Raw genomic sequence first — 16,822 nt, 5'->3', positions numbered from 1 at the left:
TATGGAAACATTTCTATTGTTATGCAATGTTGCTACTGAAAGCCACGTAAAGGTGTCACCTGCAAATACCCTCATATCTGTAAACCTGAAAACACTTGGCAACAAAATTTTCCAATCTATTTAATGTTTTTTTGCAGCAAAGAGTTTCAGGGATTGTGAACCTGGAGTAGACTGCTGCCCCCTCCCTAAGAAAAGTTGATGTGTTGACTCTGGGCATTCAAGTAAGTGCAGAAGTGATGCATGTCCCTTCTGGGACCAGGTTTCACGAGCAAGCACAGCTCACCCTGTTCTTTTCCCACCTCCACCGAGGCTGGGAGGGAATCTGGGTTCCAGAGTGAAGATGATTTGGAGAGACCAGCAGCCAGCCCGTGACTGACATCGAGCACGGGGCCTGGCAAATGTGGCAGGGGAGGGGTAGTGATCCCATCTGACTGAACCGCAGGGTAAAAATGGCAGAAAAAGAAGAGATGAGGTCAGAAGAGCAGGTCAGGACCATACTGAAAAGGAGAACAAATGCGACTGGAGAACAGGTTGTGACTGGAGGTCCTGAGCAATCTGGGAGGGGTTGTGCGTCGACGGGCACCAGGCAGGAGCTCCCGCTCACAGAGATGAATAGCGCATCTTCCCCAACCAGAGCAGAGGAGAAATGAGAGGCATCTGAAGCGGGTTCACAGTTGGCAGTGGAGGGGAGGGCTCGGAACTGTGAGGCTGACAGAGCGAAGGTCTGTGAGTTCCTGCAAGTTTATCTGGAGCAGTGAGAACACTAGCTTTGACCCCCTTTACCGGGTATTGGGGTCTGTAACGTATACTTCACAGGCATGATAAGGATTATAACATTAGCTTACATTTGCTGAGCGCTCTCACACCAAGAATAGGGACCATTAATGTCTTCATTTTTCTATGTGCTCATGATCTTAGGCATCCCTGGTGTAGGTTACAAACATCACCCCGACTCTTCACCCCTTCCTGCACACATTCGCTTTGCGCATCGATGTGTAGTGCCCTCCGCTCGGATCCCGGGTTCGACCACAAGACTTACTTTGGCCAGCAGACTAAGGTTACTAGTTCTCAGCCCTGGCCTTGCATATTTCCACTTGAGTTCTTTTGCCTCTGTCATCACCAGGAGAAGAAGATACCCAGGCTGGTCTAAGGGAGAATGAGAGATATGTGGAACAGAGCTGCGTCAGCAGCTGGTGCAGCAACCTGGGGGAAGCCAGCTTAGATTAGGTGGCAGTCAGCCAACTTCCAGACATGCCAGCAAAGCCCAGAAAAAAATCAACAGCACCCAGTCCCCTAGCTGACTCCATTCATACACACCACCAGTGCCGATCATATACCACTGAAGTTTTATGGTTGTTTGTTATGCAGCATTATTATGGCAATAAATAACTGATCTCAGGACTTCCCTGGTGGTGCAGTGATTAAGAATCCGCCTGCCAATGCAGGGGACACGGGTTCGATCCCTGGTCTGGGAAGATCCCACATGACGCGGAGCAACTAAGCCTGTTCACCACAACTACTAAGCCTGCGCTCTAGAGCCCGCGAGCCACAACTACTGAGCCCGTGTGCCACAACTACTGAAGCCCATGTACCTAGAACCCATGCTCCACAGCAAAGAGAAGCCACTGTAGTGAGAAGCCCGCACAGCACATTGAAGAGTAGCCCCTGTTCGCCACAACTAGAGAAAGGCCGCGTGCAGCAACAAAGACCCAATGCAGCCAAAAAAAAAAATTTTTTTTAATTTACAAAAAAAGAACATTGTATCAAAAAAAAAGAAGAGCAAGAAGGATAGTGAAAGATGGAGAAGGGCAACCTGTCAGGTGAGTATTGCAAGAGCTGATGACAGGTGCTGGCAGCCTGCGGTTGGCTTGGGGGTGTGGTCGCCCCAGAAGATTGGTGGCAGCAGGACCTGGTGATGAGGGACAGGGAGGGGGCAGGGGGACTGCAAGGATCTGGGCTGAGTGCCTGGTGGACAGGCGTGGCGTCCCCCGAGGTCATGAACACAGGCAGAGGAGTGTAGTAAGGACTGGGGACAGGGGAGGCCACTTGGGACCTGGGAGCATTTGGTGAGATGTCCAGGGCAGTTAGACAAAAATAACCCGATACAACAGCATTTCCCATGGCTGGCTCCTTGTCCACCTTCAGCACTTGGATCAAACATCTCCTCTTCAGAGAAGCTTTTCCATACGCTCCCTCCATCCAGGGTGGTTACCTCCAAGTCACTCTCTGATCCATTACTTGTCCATTCTCACAGCATTTACAGTATCTTTTTCGTTTATTTGCTTGTTTCTAGTCTCTCTCCCCACAGGTCTTTAAGTCCCACATTGTTTGCTGCCAAATTTCAATTGCTCAGAACGGTGTCTGCACGTGGCCAGGGCTGGATCAAGATTTGCCGAATGAAAGAGCAAACGAAGAAGCCCAGGAGAAGGCCCAGCGCTGCTGGCTGAGTTGGAGTTTGGGTAGAAGATGCTTGGCGGTGATCAACACCTGTGAATGGAAGTGAGGGGAGGCAGGATGGAGCAGACGGGAAAGTGGAACTGCATTACCAGCCCCACAAAACTTTGGCCAAGAGGGAACATTGTTCAGTAGAGTTGTCCATCTTGGGCTGAATTGGCTGGATTGTTAAATCCCCATCTTGCTCGGTTAAAGGAGCCGAGAGCTGAGCTCTGTCTGCTGACCACACCCCCGTGGCTGAAGGCAGTGAGACTCCATGTCCACCAGCCTCGGACTGGACAGACAGGTTCATCGGGTCATGGGTGCTCTTGGTGAAAGTAGTGTTGAAACCAGGGCAGTGAGCAAATGACACGCAGCAAACAGCCCATGAGCCGTGCCCTAGGAAACGTGCAGGTCAGGTACAGTGGGGAAGAGAAGGGTGTGGCCTCTTCTAACTGCAAACAACCCCGGAGGCTCTCTGGAGGTGTTGGAATTTGACTTGAAGGATCTATTTGTCTGCAGCTACAGGGAGCTGGATGGGAGGGAGTTTCCAAGAGGCAGTGCAGCCCCGGGATGTTTGGGAGAAGGGATGTGCAGCGTTAGCTGTGAAGGGCTAGATGTGAAGGGCTAGCAGGAATGCTTCTGGAAAGGTGGGTAGAGGCCAACGCGTGGGGGAGTGGTGAACTGCAGAAAGCCCAGCTGTGAGGACAAACGCTTACCCGGCGATGGAAGATGCCCTTGCTTTCTCTTCGAAGACCCAGCACCGCAGCAGAGAACCAGACTCCTGCGGGGCTGCTTCGGAAACAGGAGCAGTTCAGCGAGGCAGACTGATGGTGGGAGGTTGGGCCCCCTTAGAAAGTGACGTTATGCAACGGCTCCAGAATCAAAGTCCTGTTGAGAGAGAAGTTCAAGGGAATGTTGGCTTAGGGCATCTCTTTAGAAACTGCTGGGAAGGACAGAAAGGAAACAGGATCACAGGCAGCCCAAGAAGTGACAGAGAAAGCTGTTTTCTACCACAATCCTCTAGAGGCAGAGCGGAGCGTTCATCATCCAAAGAAACCCCTATAGCTGTGGCTGCCACCATCCAGGTGGGAGATGAGAGCTGCTGGCACACTTTATCCGTTCGATTAGAGACAGAGTGGGGAGGAAAGCCATCGGTGGCACGTGCCAACCTGGAGATCACCTGATCGTGCTCAGTGCCTCCTGTCCGCACTGCAGGGGGCTCTCCCCAGGCTGCATTCCAGGTCCAGAGGGGCTTCTGCCCGCCTGGACCCCTTGGCCTCCTTCCCTCCTTCTCACTCCCTCCCAGGCGAATCCTGAAACCCCCCAAATTCCCAAGACTCTGGCCACCCTGATTGTCACCTCAATTCCTTTGCCACTCGATCACGGAGTTCAGCTGAGGGGTTATATGCCTGTATTCTTTTTCCTTTTATTAAATATCTGGGTGTGGGGACTTAATTATCTAGATCAGCAGACTTTGACATAGCAAACCTAGAGATGAATTTTTAGACCTTTCTCCCACTGGATTCCAGATAAAAGGAGAGGGAACCATTGTATTTTTGTAGGGAAAACCTACATTTGTGGCAACCTGGGGGAATATTTTAGCATTGTAGCCCCGGAGGCTACCACAGTGCTAGGCCCAGAGAAACAGTCAGTGAAGACTTGGACAAATGAATGAATGAATGGTAGTGGAGGGGAGGCTGAGAGTGGGAATTCCATCTTGGGCACCCCCTGTCCCACTCTAGGAACCCTCTGCTATTTCTCCCACCTGTCTGTCAAAGGCTACCTGGATCCCTTCAGAACCTTTATTCCCAGTTAGGGATAGATGACCGAAAACACATCAAAGCTGAGGGGCTTGAAGATTAAAACATATTTCAAGAAAAAGGGATATAACAGCACTTTTTCTGTCAGCCAGAAATTGTAATTAAATATTTATTAGGATAAGGATTTGTTGACTGTCTACACTGCCTCCACCACTGTCACTACTACCACCGTCACCAACACTACACCACCAGCACCACTATCACTATCACCACCAGATGGCTGGCCACCAGATGCAGGGACCTTCCACAGACTTCTCACCAGCTCCCAGAACCCTGAGGAACCTCATCCCTGGAGTAATCCCTTATATCCCATCATTCACCTTGGTTTTGCTGCTCTGACGGAAGCCCAGCTGATCACAGCAGAAGCCAGTTTGCAGAGAGAGAGAGAATAAAGCTGGCACACAAACCTGTGCAAAGGTCGGAGCAGGTGGAAGCTTCTGGCAGCCTCACGTCACAGCTCTCGCAACCTGGGCCTTCTTGAAACCCAGTATCTCCCGCTGACTCAGATGCTGTGAGCTGAGACATTTCCTACGTTTCTCCTGAACTATGCAGTTGAGGAAACAGAGGCTTTGGGAGCTGCAGGAGTTTGCCAGGGCTGAGGTAACTAGCTAGTAGCTGAGACAGTTCTTCAAACCAGGTCTGTTTGACTCAAAACCCACAGCATGTCCCTGCCACGCTGCCGTCTCACGAGTCCCCGTCCAGTGTCTAACTCAAGTCCTTGGCCTCACGCAGGTTTCCCAACACCCCACGGGTCTGTGCCCTGAGCACACACCTAGTCTGTTCCAGGAGCTGGGGGTGCAGCTGCGGTCAGTGCCAGGTTCTGTTCTCAAGGAGCTGGTATCCAAACACTCGAAGGCCAGCCATGCAGAAGTAGGCAGGCAGATGAAAGAAGACCATTTCAGAAGTGCTGAACGCTATGAATAAACTAATCCAGGGGGATGCGCTTCACACTCAGGGAGACGCGGCAGAGACCACAGCACAGAGAGAACGGCAAGGTCAGAAACTGCCCCCCGCCCGCCCCGCCAGAGTGAGAGGGTGGGAGAAAACAGTCTTTGTGGCAAAGAAGAGCTCCAGGGAACGCGCTAGGCGATCAGAGCAGTCTTCCAGGTCTTGATTTAATGCTTCTTCTCCCTGTCCTGCACCCAGCCTCTTGTCCCCCTGCCCACTCCCACCCCCCATGGTCTGGACTCCACTCCCCTTCGCCCGTGGCTACTGAAGCCCTGACTCAAATGACCGTGGACTCAAAGCTCCACCCCCTGCCTGTCTCCAGCCACCAGTTGCCACCACCTCAGAAGCCCCTGGGCCCTGCACTTCCCATGGGCCCCCTAAGTGCCTACACTGGCCTAGATCAAGTCCCTGGGATCAGATACACTGGTCCAGAGAACATCTGGGCCCACCTGCAGGCCTCCTCCCAAATGCCTACATGGACCCAAATCTCATCCCACCCCAAGGTCAGCGACCATGCCCAAATCAGACTTCAGAGCCATCTCCCAAGACCCCCCCCCCAGGGCCGCGCCCAGTCTCCCTCACCCCCGCACCTGGCACTGAATTCAGAGCATTGCTCCCCACCTCCGCCAGCTGTACCTGAGAGTTGAGTCATAGCCGCCAAGGACTGGCTGAGAGCACCTGCCTCCTGGTTCCGGCATCCAGCCCCGCCCACACATCTGCGGCACAAGCCTCCTGCCCAGCCCGGCGCACCCAAGGCCGCCAGAGCGTGCCAGGTGGGAGACAGCTGCGACTGGGAGGTGGGTGGGTGTGGCGAGACGCGGACGTATCTGTGGAGATGCTCTGCCTTCTGTGGCTCCATCTCCGTGAGCAGTGTCACCATAAAATAATAATTTAAATGATGTATAATAATGGTAAGGATTAAGCAATGATTCCCACAGAGCGCCTCCGTGTCTCAGACACAGCTCAAGGGCTTTGCACGGATTATCTCAACAGAGGGGAGGTAGACAGGATTATGCCCATTTTACAGGTGAGCAAGTTGAGGCACAGAGACATGGTAAGATTTGAGGAGGCACAAGGAATCTGACCTTTTCCAGACCCACACCTCTTCTCAGGCTGTGAACCCCCAGGAAACAACCAGAATGACTTGGCTGGTCATTTGAGGAGGGAAATCATTTCTGGCCTTGGAAGCGACACAGGAGCTGACTGGTCAGGTTTTTCTGGTGTTTAGAAACGTGCCTGGAGACTGTTGGTGGTTGTGTGATGTGTAGGTTTTAATCCTAACATCACACAGATTTCAAGCTAGCACGCAGTATTTTTTTTTATTTATCTCTGAAGGGAAGAGTATGAAAGCTACTGGTCTGGCCCTGAGGGACCCCTGCAAAATTCCAAAGTCATGGAACAGTTTATACAGAGGCAGTGGTGCTTTATACCGCCCCTGTTACAGGCACTAGTTCAATGAATCCTCCCAGTGGATTTCTCAAGCATTCCTCCCCAATTTTATGGGTGAGGACATCAAGTTCATGAGAGATGAAGTATCTTGAGGAGGTGGTGCAGTTGGACAGTGGCGGGTATGGAGACCAGACCCAGATTTTCTGACCCCAGATCGAATCCTCCGACCCCTGCCCTTCTGTTTCCCCATTCTCTGATCTCTCCCAACTCAGAGGTCTTTCTCCCCTGCTTCAGATTCCCAGGGCTCTGCTGTTTCTTTCCTTGCCCCCATGAATAGTATCAGATAGCAGTCATTTACATCTTAGTATGAGTAAGTCTCAATCAATATATTCTTTCTCCAAAAGCAATTGTCCTTCATTTTATTCTGGATTGTAGAGCCAGTCCTCTGTAAAAGGACAATCTGGTATCAGCAAACAGGCGATGTCAGCTGAGAGCATACCCTTGCAAGTAAAGGGCACCTTCTTACCAGTCCATGCATGGTTTTCACCAGACTGCTTTCTTTCATCTTGGAAGGAGTGCTGGAAACATGGATGAATGAAAGGAACCTTCCTTTGCATTTTCCTGATATGCCTGGTGCCTCCTTCCATCCGCAGGGTAAGCCTGTGATGACAGCTTCCAGAGCTCTGTCATTCCTCATTTCTGCACTTGTGGCTTGTGGCTGGTCCTGGACCCCGTGTGGGATTGCGTGGAGCAATGCTGGAAAATGATGTATAGCCTTGGGGGTTTCCACATCACTTCTTCACCCACATAGCTCGGCTTCCCCAGCCCTTGGCCCTTTCCTTGGTCTCAGGTAGACAGCCATTCTGTTTTCCTCAATTTCTAAAAACTCAGAAATGAGTATTTCCCATCCTTGCTGCACTGTAGCACATAAAACACCCAGTAGTTACCCAAAGACGGACTTCTTTTCCTGTGCTAACTAGATTACCTACAGACCTCAGCCTTCCTTAAAACTCTGTTCTCACTGCCTGATCCATTATTCTAGCATTTTCTATTTGATGGGGAAGAACTGCCCTGCTCCTGGGCCTCCAGCAGCGTGAAGCCCCCAACACACTCTCTCTAGATGCCAGAGGATGAAAAGGATGAGCAGTACGTGACTTGGAAGACCAGAATCAGCTGTTCCTCATGTCCGTTACTACTACTATTATTATTAATTACTGCTATTATTACTAATTATTATTAAATTGCCACCTTCACATTGCCTGTTGCATTTGATAGCATTGCTAACATCTTGGTGGAGTGGGCAAAGCAGGTACTTCTGTGATCCCATTGGACAGATGGAAACAGTGAGGCAGAGAGAGGCGAGGCGACCTGGGCCAGGTGGCCCGGCTAATGCGTGATTGACCGGGATTAGAATGCAGGTCTCCCTGGCTTGAGGACCTGTGCTGCACCTCGGGACCACAGTGCCTCCCTGAGAGTGGGGCTGAGAGTGGATGAGGGAAGCCAGACGCTGCTGGGCTGTTTGGAGGCCTTGACTTCATTCAGTGTGCGCCTGTGATGGGCGCGTGCAACAGTGAGCCCACCCCACCCAAGTCTCTGCCTGTCCCTGACTTGGGGTGGCCACAGTGTGCTGCGGCTTGAAGCAGGATCTCGGCTCCCTGATTGGGAATCAAATCAGGCCGCGGCGGCGCAAGTGCTGAATCCTAACCACTGGACCCCTGAGCCACTTCTAGTGGCTAGAAGCAGGGCCCTGGCTCTTGCCTTCTTCAGAGAAAGAACTTCAGCAAAGAGACGGAAATTTGTAAAGCAGATCGAGCGTTTATTAGAAGCAAAGTAGGTGCAGAAAGACACATGGGTGGGTTCAGACAGTGTCGGCCGCCTTGGGATGGTTTAAACATTTATACGGGGGCAGTTTTCCAGGTTCCCTCTGGCCAAACATCTCGCGTTGTCTGGCTCAATGTCCATATTTGATCTGACTCAGGGCCCTTCCAGATGTGCATGACATCTTTTAGCCAAGAAGGATTCCAGTGCGAGGGTCTCTGGGATGTCAGCAGGACATATTATGGGCTAGTGACCTCTCCCTTCTCTGACCCCTGAGGAACCTTTCTGCGAAGGTGTAGTTTGGGAGGTCTCCTTGACCTCAAGGATGAGGAATATGTAGCCACCTTATCGTTTTACCCAAGCAGGGCTCAGCGCTCCTCTCTGCTCCTGCCATTATATTGATCTTGAAGTGTCTGTCCTCAGGGGACACACTGCAGCTACTCAGCCTGGGGCCCATCTACCTCCTGCCTCATCCCGTCTGCCCACTTCCCTTCTCCGAGCCTGCTCAGCCCTGCCTTTCTCTTCTCTCTGTCCCCGAGCCCAGCATGATGGGAGAGTTTGACAAATATGCTGCAGGCTGTCCCCAAGAGCTCAGCACTTAATAGCAATGACCTTAAGTGGAGCTGTGGAGAGAGTCCCAGTTTTTCCTCAATTTCTCCCAAACTTTTTCCGCTAATAGCTTCTACATTTAATTTTTTTCTTTCTTTTATATCAAGATATTCTTAGGAGGATGTACATCCACTTACTAACAATATGATATTCGACAGATTGTTCACTATCCCGAACCTCAATTTTCTAATCTGTATAGTGGGAGTTATAGCAGCCCTTCCCTCATACAAAGAATTAAATTTATATATGTGTGTGTGTGTGCTTGTGTGTGTGTATATGTGTGTGTGCATGTGCACACACTGCTGGAATCAAATTGGCGGGTGTAGTATTGTGATATAATAAGAAATATGTGTTTGTTTTTTTTCCTCCATTTCCAGCATTGAGCTCCGAAAACACTTGGAATTTCCTGTGATGAGATCAATAAAGATGCCTTTTGTTATGTTAATGAGGTGACTCTTGGAAAGCGCTTAGGTAACCTAAGGATGAGGGGCTGGTTGCCAGGAGAACCAACTGTGTGAGTAGAGGACTGGGACTTTCCATCCCACCCTTCTGTCCTCTGGGGAGAGGAGAGAGCCTGGAGGGTGAATGGCTACCAAAGGCCAATGATTTAATCAATCACGAATATGTAATGAAGTCTCCATGAAACACAAAACGACAGGTTTCAAAGAGCTTCTGAGTTGGTGAACACAGGGAGATCTGGGGAGAGTGGGGCTCGGAGAGGGCATGGAAGTTCCATGACCTTTCCCCCTACCTTTCCCTATGCATCTCTTCCATAGGGCTGTTCCTGAGTTATATCCTTTTACAATAAACCAGTAATCTACCGAGTAAATGGGTTTCCTGAGTTCTGTGAGCCACTCTAGCAAATTAATCAAACCCAGAGAGGGTGTCTTGGGAACCTCTGATTTGTAGTCAGTTGATCAGAAGCACAGGTAACAACCTGGACTTGTGACCGGCATCTGAAGTTGGGGGAGAGGGGGCGCTGAATCCGTAACTTGTGGAATCTGAGGCGATCTCTGGGTAGATAGTGTCAGAATGGAGTTAAATTGTGGGACACTCAGTGGGGGGAGGTAAACTACCCATCCCCCCATTAGAATTGGGATCTGGACACTTTTAGTGGGCTTATCCTGAAGGGTAATAAAACCTTAAATTAGGGGCTTTGGGGCGGGAGGGGAGCGGGGAGGGGCTGCAATTTACAATGTTCCTCCCATGAAGATTTTCTTCTGTTGTTCTGCTGTTGCACTGGACTCTGGTCCTGGCTAGACTTAGGTCTGTGTTATTTAAAGTGGAACCGATTGACAGCATTGTTGCCACACCAGGCTTGTATGCCTGACGCACAGCAAGCCGTACGCTGAGATGCCGAGGTCTGCGGCAGAGAAAGTTTATTGACAAGGCAGCCAAGTGAGGAAACAGAAGAACAAACGTCCACCAAAGGCGAGAGACTTGAGATATTCATAGGATAAGTAAGCTGGGTGGTCTTAGATGTGGGGAAAGCAGATTGGCAGGGGGAGAAAGTGAGGGAATCAGTGTTCTTCGCAGGCATATCTGGGTTACATGCTTCTTCATGGGATACATGTTCAAAAATGGAAGGGCTTAGCATAATATGAGGGCGGAGTTTTCAGCCCTCCAACATCAAAAGGTCATCCGTCAGACACCTGTGCTGGCCCAGTCTGGAAGTCGGCGGTCCCAACCAGTCTTGGCCAGCTTGAACTGGGCAGGCGCTGACTCCAGGTTTCTGGAAAACAACTAAAGCCCCCCATTACTTTAGTGCCCCAAACATCAGTGGTGTTATCTATAGCGGTGGTTAGGAAGTCTTGTGATGTTACCTTGGCTACATGAAGCTTGGAGGGTATGCAATTAAAGGGAAAAAAAAGAAAGCAGCTTAATCAGTAAAGGCGGGTTACAGGCAGAGGGTTTTTGAACAGGCTGTTCCCTTGTCTGCTGTTCTGTAACGGCACAGAACACTCAGTCCTGCACACTCAAGGATTTCTGTTAAGGCACCAGCTTCTGTGCCTGTGAGGCATGGTTTCAGGATGACTAGCAAGAGATCGGCCTCCTCGGGTAGCCATAGACCCAGCGCATCCCCCTGGCCCCCACTGAACACGGTGACTCGCTGCTTGCTTTGTCCATGTGCATACCTGGACTGTGGACCCTTGGTGACCTTCATGTGAAATAGCCGTGGATCATTTTGATGTACAATCCTTTGTCTTGAAAACGTATATGACGGCGCCCTCGACGTCTCACAGGTGGAACGGTTCTCAGAGCTTTCTGAGAATCTGCTTCCTGGGTGATGATCCTCAGTTTGGTGTGAATAAAATTTCCTTCTTTTCTTCTTGACTTGAAAGTTAATTGAATTTTTGTCAACAGTATGTGTGAAAGTGTCTGTTTCTGCCGAGATAAGGATAACGGAGAAAGTAAGATAAAGAGAATGAGATGAAGAAAAGCAAAGCCAGACCCCATTCACAATGCTTCAATGCATGTTTCCCCACATTCCTTACCTGCCCATTAAGGAGCATATATGGTTATTACTGATGCATAAGAAGTCTCCATTGTGAAGACCATTAGGTCCCTACCACGCACACACGTTCCTGTTTGTGATTGGTCCTTATTTTGTGTATGCTGTGCAGAGTTTTAAAACATGATATTACTTTATATCCCTCTTTCCTTTCATGGTTTCTGGCTTTTGTATATAGAGTGCTTAGGAAGTTCACTCTAACAGATTTTCCTTTAACTTAATTTAATTTTTAAATGATGTGTTCATTTCCCAATATTTGTAGAATTGATTACCTTGTCTCCATTGTTTCAAAATGCCATCTTGGATGCAACGAGTTTTACTATTTACAGAATACTTCCTAAATTTCTTATGACTTGTATTTATACCTCTCTTCTTCTTTTTTTTTTTTTTTTTTTTTCTTACCTGCCTAGATTTTTTTTTTTAGGAAAGAGTTTCAACATTTTGTACTGAAACCTCTTTGGGGTGACCTAAAGTCTTGTTGGAAATTGCTTTAAAAATAAACGTTCATGGGGATTCCCTGGTGGCGCAGTGGTTGAGAGTCCGCCTGCCGATGCAGGGGTCATGGGTTCGTGCCCCGGTCACGGGAAGATCCCACATGCCGCGGAGCGGCTGGGCCCGTGAGCCATGGCCGCTGAGCCTGCGCGTCCGGAGCCTGTGCTCCGCGGTGGGAGAGGCCACAATAGTGAGAGGCCCGCGTACCGAAAAAAAAAAAAAAAAAATGTGTTGAATGAATGGATGAGTGGAAAGGTAAGTTTGAGAGTCACCGGGCCTACTGTTGGTGTTTAAATCCACGACACAGAATGAGATCCCTCAGGAGGAAGAAAAGATATACAAGAGAAGAGGAGCAGTGGGGAGCCTGGGAGCACCATAGTGATGAGACAGGCAAGGAGGCGGAGCCGCGGAGGACGAGAGGAGTGGCAGTAGAGGACGGGGAGAGCAGAGGGCGTGGACGTGGGTGGGAGCGCTTCGAAATGGAGCAAAGCGTTGACTGTCTGGTGCCGCTCGCGGACATTTGGCTGCTGGCTCTAGCAAGGCAAGGTCAGCGGCAACTCTGGAGAAATGGGTTGAGGCAATAATGGGAGAACGTGGAGATGGTAGAGACAGCTTCTGCCCTGAAAGAAAGAAAAGACATGGGCTGGAAGCTGGAGGCGTGACTAGGGGCCAAGGGAGATGTTTTTGCTTTTGATTTGAGGGTGGGGGCTGTTAGAGCCTGCAGTCTGCCCCGGAGGGTGATCCAGTAGATGTCATTTATGGACGGTGCAGGAGAAAAAGGAAACGAAGGCAGGAATGAGGTCCTTGCAGAGGCAAGAAGAAATGGGGTCCACGACCAGGTGGACAGGAGCCCAGGTGGACAGGAGTCCACAGGTGCCTCAGGACATCTGACCCCAGGCCCGGGGCAGGGAGGCCAACCCAGGTCCCACCCACGGAGGACGTGAAGCTACTCCTTCAAGGCCAAGGGGAGACACTGACGCTGCTGAGAACCTTCCACGCCTTCGCTTTAGCCCTCTTCTGGCCCCGTGGGTGCTACCATCGTCATTTTCATACAAGTGGCTTAGAGAGGTGAAATCATCTGCTCCGAGTCACAGAGCTCACGGAAGGCAGAGTGGATTTGAACTCAGTTCTGCCTGGCTTCCGACCTTAGGGCTCTGCTGCTTCTAGCACCAGGTCGCTGGGGTCACGATTAGCTCAGGGCTTGGGCATGGCTGAGGCTACAGTGGGGAGACCCTCAATGGCTGCGCTGAAGGCGTCCTGAGACGTGGGGACTCGAGGACATTTCTGTGGATGAGGACACGGGCAGTTTTGATGGGAAATAGGAACACAGTTCAGAGAGCATGGATGTTTTAAAACCCCATCCCAGGTTTAAGGAGCCTCTCCTCATTCTGTGGATGGAGAGGAGTTCTGAGACCTCAGGGGCTGGGAGGACAAATGCCTCATCATCACCTCTCCTAAAGCTGCCTGGAAAAGCGGCAGGGTCCTTCTGCTCATCTGTGTCACTTTCTACTCCCTAGGGTCACAGATGTGTTTGTGCCCCGGGTGTTCATCACCGGAAACCTCGACCTGAAGAAGACTCTCTCCTACCTGGGCATCACCAGAATCTTTGAGGAATACGGTGATCTCACCAGAATCTCCCGTCATCGAAGCCTGAAAGTGGGTGAGGTAAGCCTGCCTGGCCCAACGCTGCCCCCTCCAGCACAGGGAGTCTTCATACAGCCCCAGGCCAGAGCCACTGTCACAGCAGCTGTACGAGCCAAGAGTTCACCCACCAGTCAGGCAGGGCTGAATCCAGCTCCGCCTCTAACCAGCCATATTGATCCTGAGCAAATCACATAACCTCCCAAGCCTCGTGTTTCTAGTCTTTAAAATCTGAACCATCAATCTCCTGGTCCTACTTTGGAAGTTGATTCAATGCAGCAAACAATGGATGGAGGCTTGGAACATTCATCAGGCCTAGAACTGACCCAGGCTTGCGAGGATTAAGTCGTAAACATGTTCTACGTAATGTAGAGATAAGCAAGCAAAGGACTCCATGGTCTCCAGCAAGGCTGAGCACCTGCCTATTGGCAGCAGTCAGAGAGGACCACTCGGGGTAGGGTGCCCAGATTTAGCAGATAAAACACAGGACACCAGTGAAATTCAAATTTCAGATAAGTGATGAATGATTTTTTTTCGTATAAATATATCCTGAATATTGCATGGGATATACTTGTGCTAAAAATTTCATCGTTTATCTGAAATTCAAATTTAACTGGACATCCTGTATTTTATCTGGAACCCTACTTTTAGGCTTAAAGGGCACTGAGAAAGGGGAAGATTTCAGCAAGCAGAGAAGGGTGCGGGCAAGATCTACCTGTAGGGGGAGCAGCATGGCCTAAGGATAGGAAGTGGGAAGGCGTGGAGCCCAAGTGGCTGGGGATTGGCTGGGGCTAAATTCAAGCCAATCTAGGAAGGATCTGAGTTGCCAAGATGAGCTGACAGTAGGTGGATCACTCAGCTGTATTTTCTAGCTTGCAACAGGAAGAAAGACAGTTAATAGAACTTTATTGCTTTTAAAAGTTTTCCTGCTGCAGACTTTGCATAAACATTCCATACCACCTGCCCCTTTCCTATAGGCCTTTATTGAGTTCAATGGCCCTTTTCTTTTCCGCAGTCAGATGTGCTGATAGCTGCAATTCTATGCGTAAACATCAGCTCTTGGCTTGCCAGTAAAATTGTTAGCATTTTGTAGAATGGAATGAAATGTACCAGTATTTCACAGAAGCCCATCAATTTCCCAGTGTCAATTACTTAGTGACAGATGTTGATGCGTTTCAGGTGGATCTGGGCTCTGAGTCATCAGTCCCTGGAATCTGACTCCTTCTTAACGTTCCACCGGGAGGATGAAAGGAGTGTGAAGCGGGCTGGAGGCTTTGGGCCAGGGATGCCACCATCTCCCTTCCATCTAGCTAAAGTTCAGGATAGCCTTTCTGCCATTATTACCATTGATGCTGCCCTGTAAGTCATGGGAAACATAGCAAACCCCACTCTGTCCCCCTCCCTGTAGCTGATGCCCCCCCTGCATCATTTCTTTCCTTCATGCTGCATCTACTGTTGAGCATCCTTCAGTGATGACAGCAGAAAAGCCAGGAGCCCTGGGGCAGCTGGCACCAGCCAAGTTACTGCTGTGCTGGGTGACTCTGGCAAAGGCCTCTCCCTCTCTGGGCCTCTTGCTGGCCTTTGCCCATCCAGGACCTCCAAGTGGCTTCGCAAGCACTGACTTCGCTCCTGTTTCCCTCAGGCGATGCACAAGGCTACCCTGAAGATGGATGAGAAGGGCACAGAGTGGGCCGCGGGCTCTGGAGCACAGACACTGCCCGTGGAGACACCGTTTAAGGTCAAGATAAACAAACACTTTCTGCTGATGATTAGGGAGAATGGAATGAATAAGCTGCTCTTCCTTAGAAAGATTGTTAATCCTTCTGGGAGATAAGGGGGAAATCTGACTTGCTACAGACCTCAACTATGTTCTGGGGTTGAATGCGTTTTGTCTCCCTGGGATTGAGACCACAGGGACTTTCTCACCTCATCTCACACTGTCATGCGCTCCCCAAACCACTGTCCAAACAGGCCGCACCACTGACTTGTGGCCATCAGTTTTCTCCCCATTCAAATGTCAGGATTAGATGCTCCACCCACAACCACTTGACAGTGATCTTCTCCCCCTCTGGCCGGTGGAGGGGTTTTGTGATTTAATAAACAACACCCCCAAGGTCTGCTGACTGTTGGTGGACAATATGGGGAAGCTGTGAGCCACGATGAGTACCTGGGGTTCAGAATGAGTGAGACCCGGGTTCTAATCTTAGAAACAAAGTGTCTTTGGGAAAGCCATACCCTCTCTGTGCCCCTGTTTCCCTACAGAAACAGACAATGATTGAGGACAAATGATAATCCCCTCGAGGGCTCTGAGGAAACTAGTGCACTGCTTCAGAGAGGTTAATTCCCCTTTGAGAGCCCTTGGCTTTGAGTGTTTGGCACGTGAGCTACACAGGTATCTCCCCAACAGGGTCCACACGGGAGCTCTGGACTCAGCCCAGCAAAACAGGAGTGGGGCTGGTCCAGCGTTAGAGTACATGCAACCTAGAGTAGCCGCAGTCAGGACTCAATGCCAGGTTTGTCTGACTCCAGAGCCACTATTTCGGCCCAAAACGAAGAGCCCTGGGGCTTGAACCTGTCAGCAAGCTCAGCTGAAGAGTGAATGGGGTCCATGCACCGCCCCTGGAAAGCATGCCCCTGCAGGGTCTGCATATGACCACCAGGAGGCACTAGTGTTCACAGGGCTAAGAATATGAGTATGAGGTTTCTTTAAGCACTTGATTCCGTTGTTTCCTGCTGTGAATTCCCAAAGCCAACGCCGAAGGTGTTTTGGGAGGAGGGGATCCTCACTGGCTTGACCCTAAGGAGCCTGAGCTGGAAGCAGTTGCCAACCCCTAGCATTCACAGCTCACAGTGCCTTTTGTGTTCTGGTCTCAGCTACCCCTCCGGCAGTCAGAATGGACATTCATAGGCTAGATGTGGAAAGTGAGGCTCAGAGAGGTGAAGTGACTTCCCTTTGTCCTAGTGGCTAGGCGCAGGCAGCAAACAGCTGTGTCATCTGGTTTGGGCAGGAAGGGAGGGGCTCCCCATAGACCTGGGGGTCCAGTTAGTCATTCCTCAGCTCCAGTCCAAGGTAAGAGAGCTGCCCCGTCCCGGTTAGCGTGTGTGTGTGTGTATGTGTGTGTGTGCACGTGTGTGTATTCAATAAGCACCTTCTCCT

General features: G+C 50.4%; 1 protein-coding gene and 1 long non-coding RNA gene across 3 annotated transcripts in view; one reads left to right on the top strand and one right to left on the bottom strand.

Annotated features, from left to right (window-relative positions):
* The window catches only part of SERPINA3 (serpin family A member 3), a 133,084-nt gene extending 117,112 nt beyond the window's left edge, over positions 1–15,972 (top strand). The window contains 2 exon segments of the mRNA XM_027120867.1: positions 13,542–13,689; positions 15,308–15,972. Of these exon segments, the coding sequence (XP_026976668.1) occupies positions 13,542–13,689; positions 15,308–15,499 (340 nt within the window). The 3' untranslated portion in view covers positions 15,500–15,972.
* Positions 1,718–5,021, bottom strand: LOC113627623 (uncharacterized). Of its 2 annotated transcripts, XR_003435627.1 has the most exons (3): positions 4,577–5,018; positions 3,153–3,324; positions 1,718–2,487 (listed from the first exon to the last, which is right to left on the bottom strand). It is a non-coding gene; the product is annotated as an uncharacterized LOC113627623 (long non-coding RNA). The 2 variants fall into 2 exon arrangements; XR_003435626.1 differs by having other exon boundaries at positions 1,718–3,324; positions 4,577–5,021.
* Positions 15,973–16,822: the final 850 nt, after the last annotated feature.

Source organism: Aethalodelphis obliquidens, unplaced genomic scaffold (genome assembly GCF_003676395.1).
Source record: "Aethalodelphis obliquidens isolate GAN/ISIS:26980383/991018 unplaced genomic scaffold, ASM367639v1 scaffold21, whole genome shotgun sequence".
NCBI lineage: Eukaryota > Metazoa > Chordata > Mammalia > Artiodactyla > Delphinidae > Aethalodelphis > Aethalodelphis obliquidens.
The sequence above is the reverse complement of the archived record's forward strand: the minus strand, read 5'-3'. Positions and strand labels throughout refer to the sequence as shown.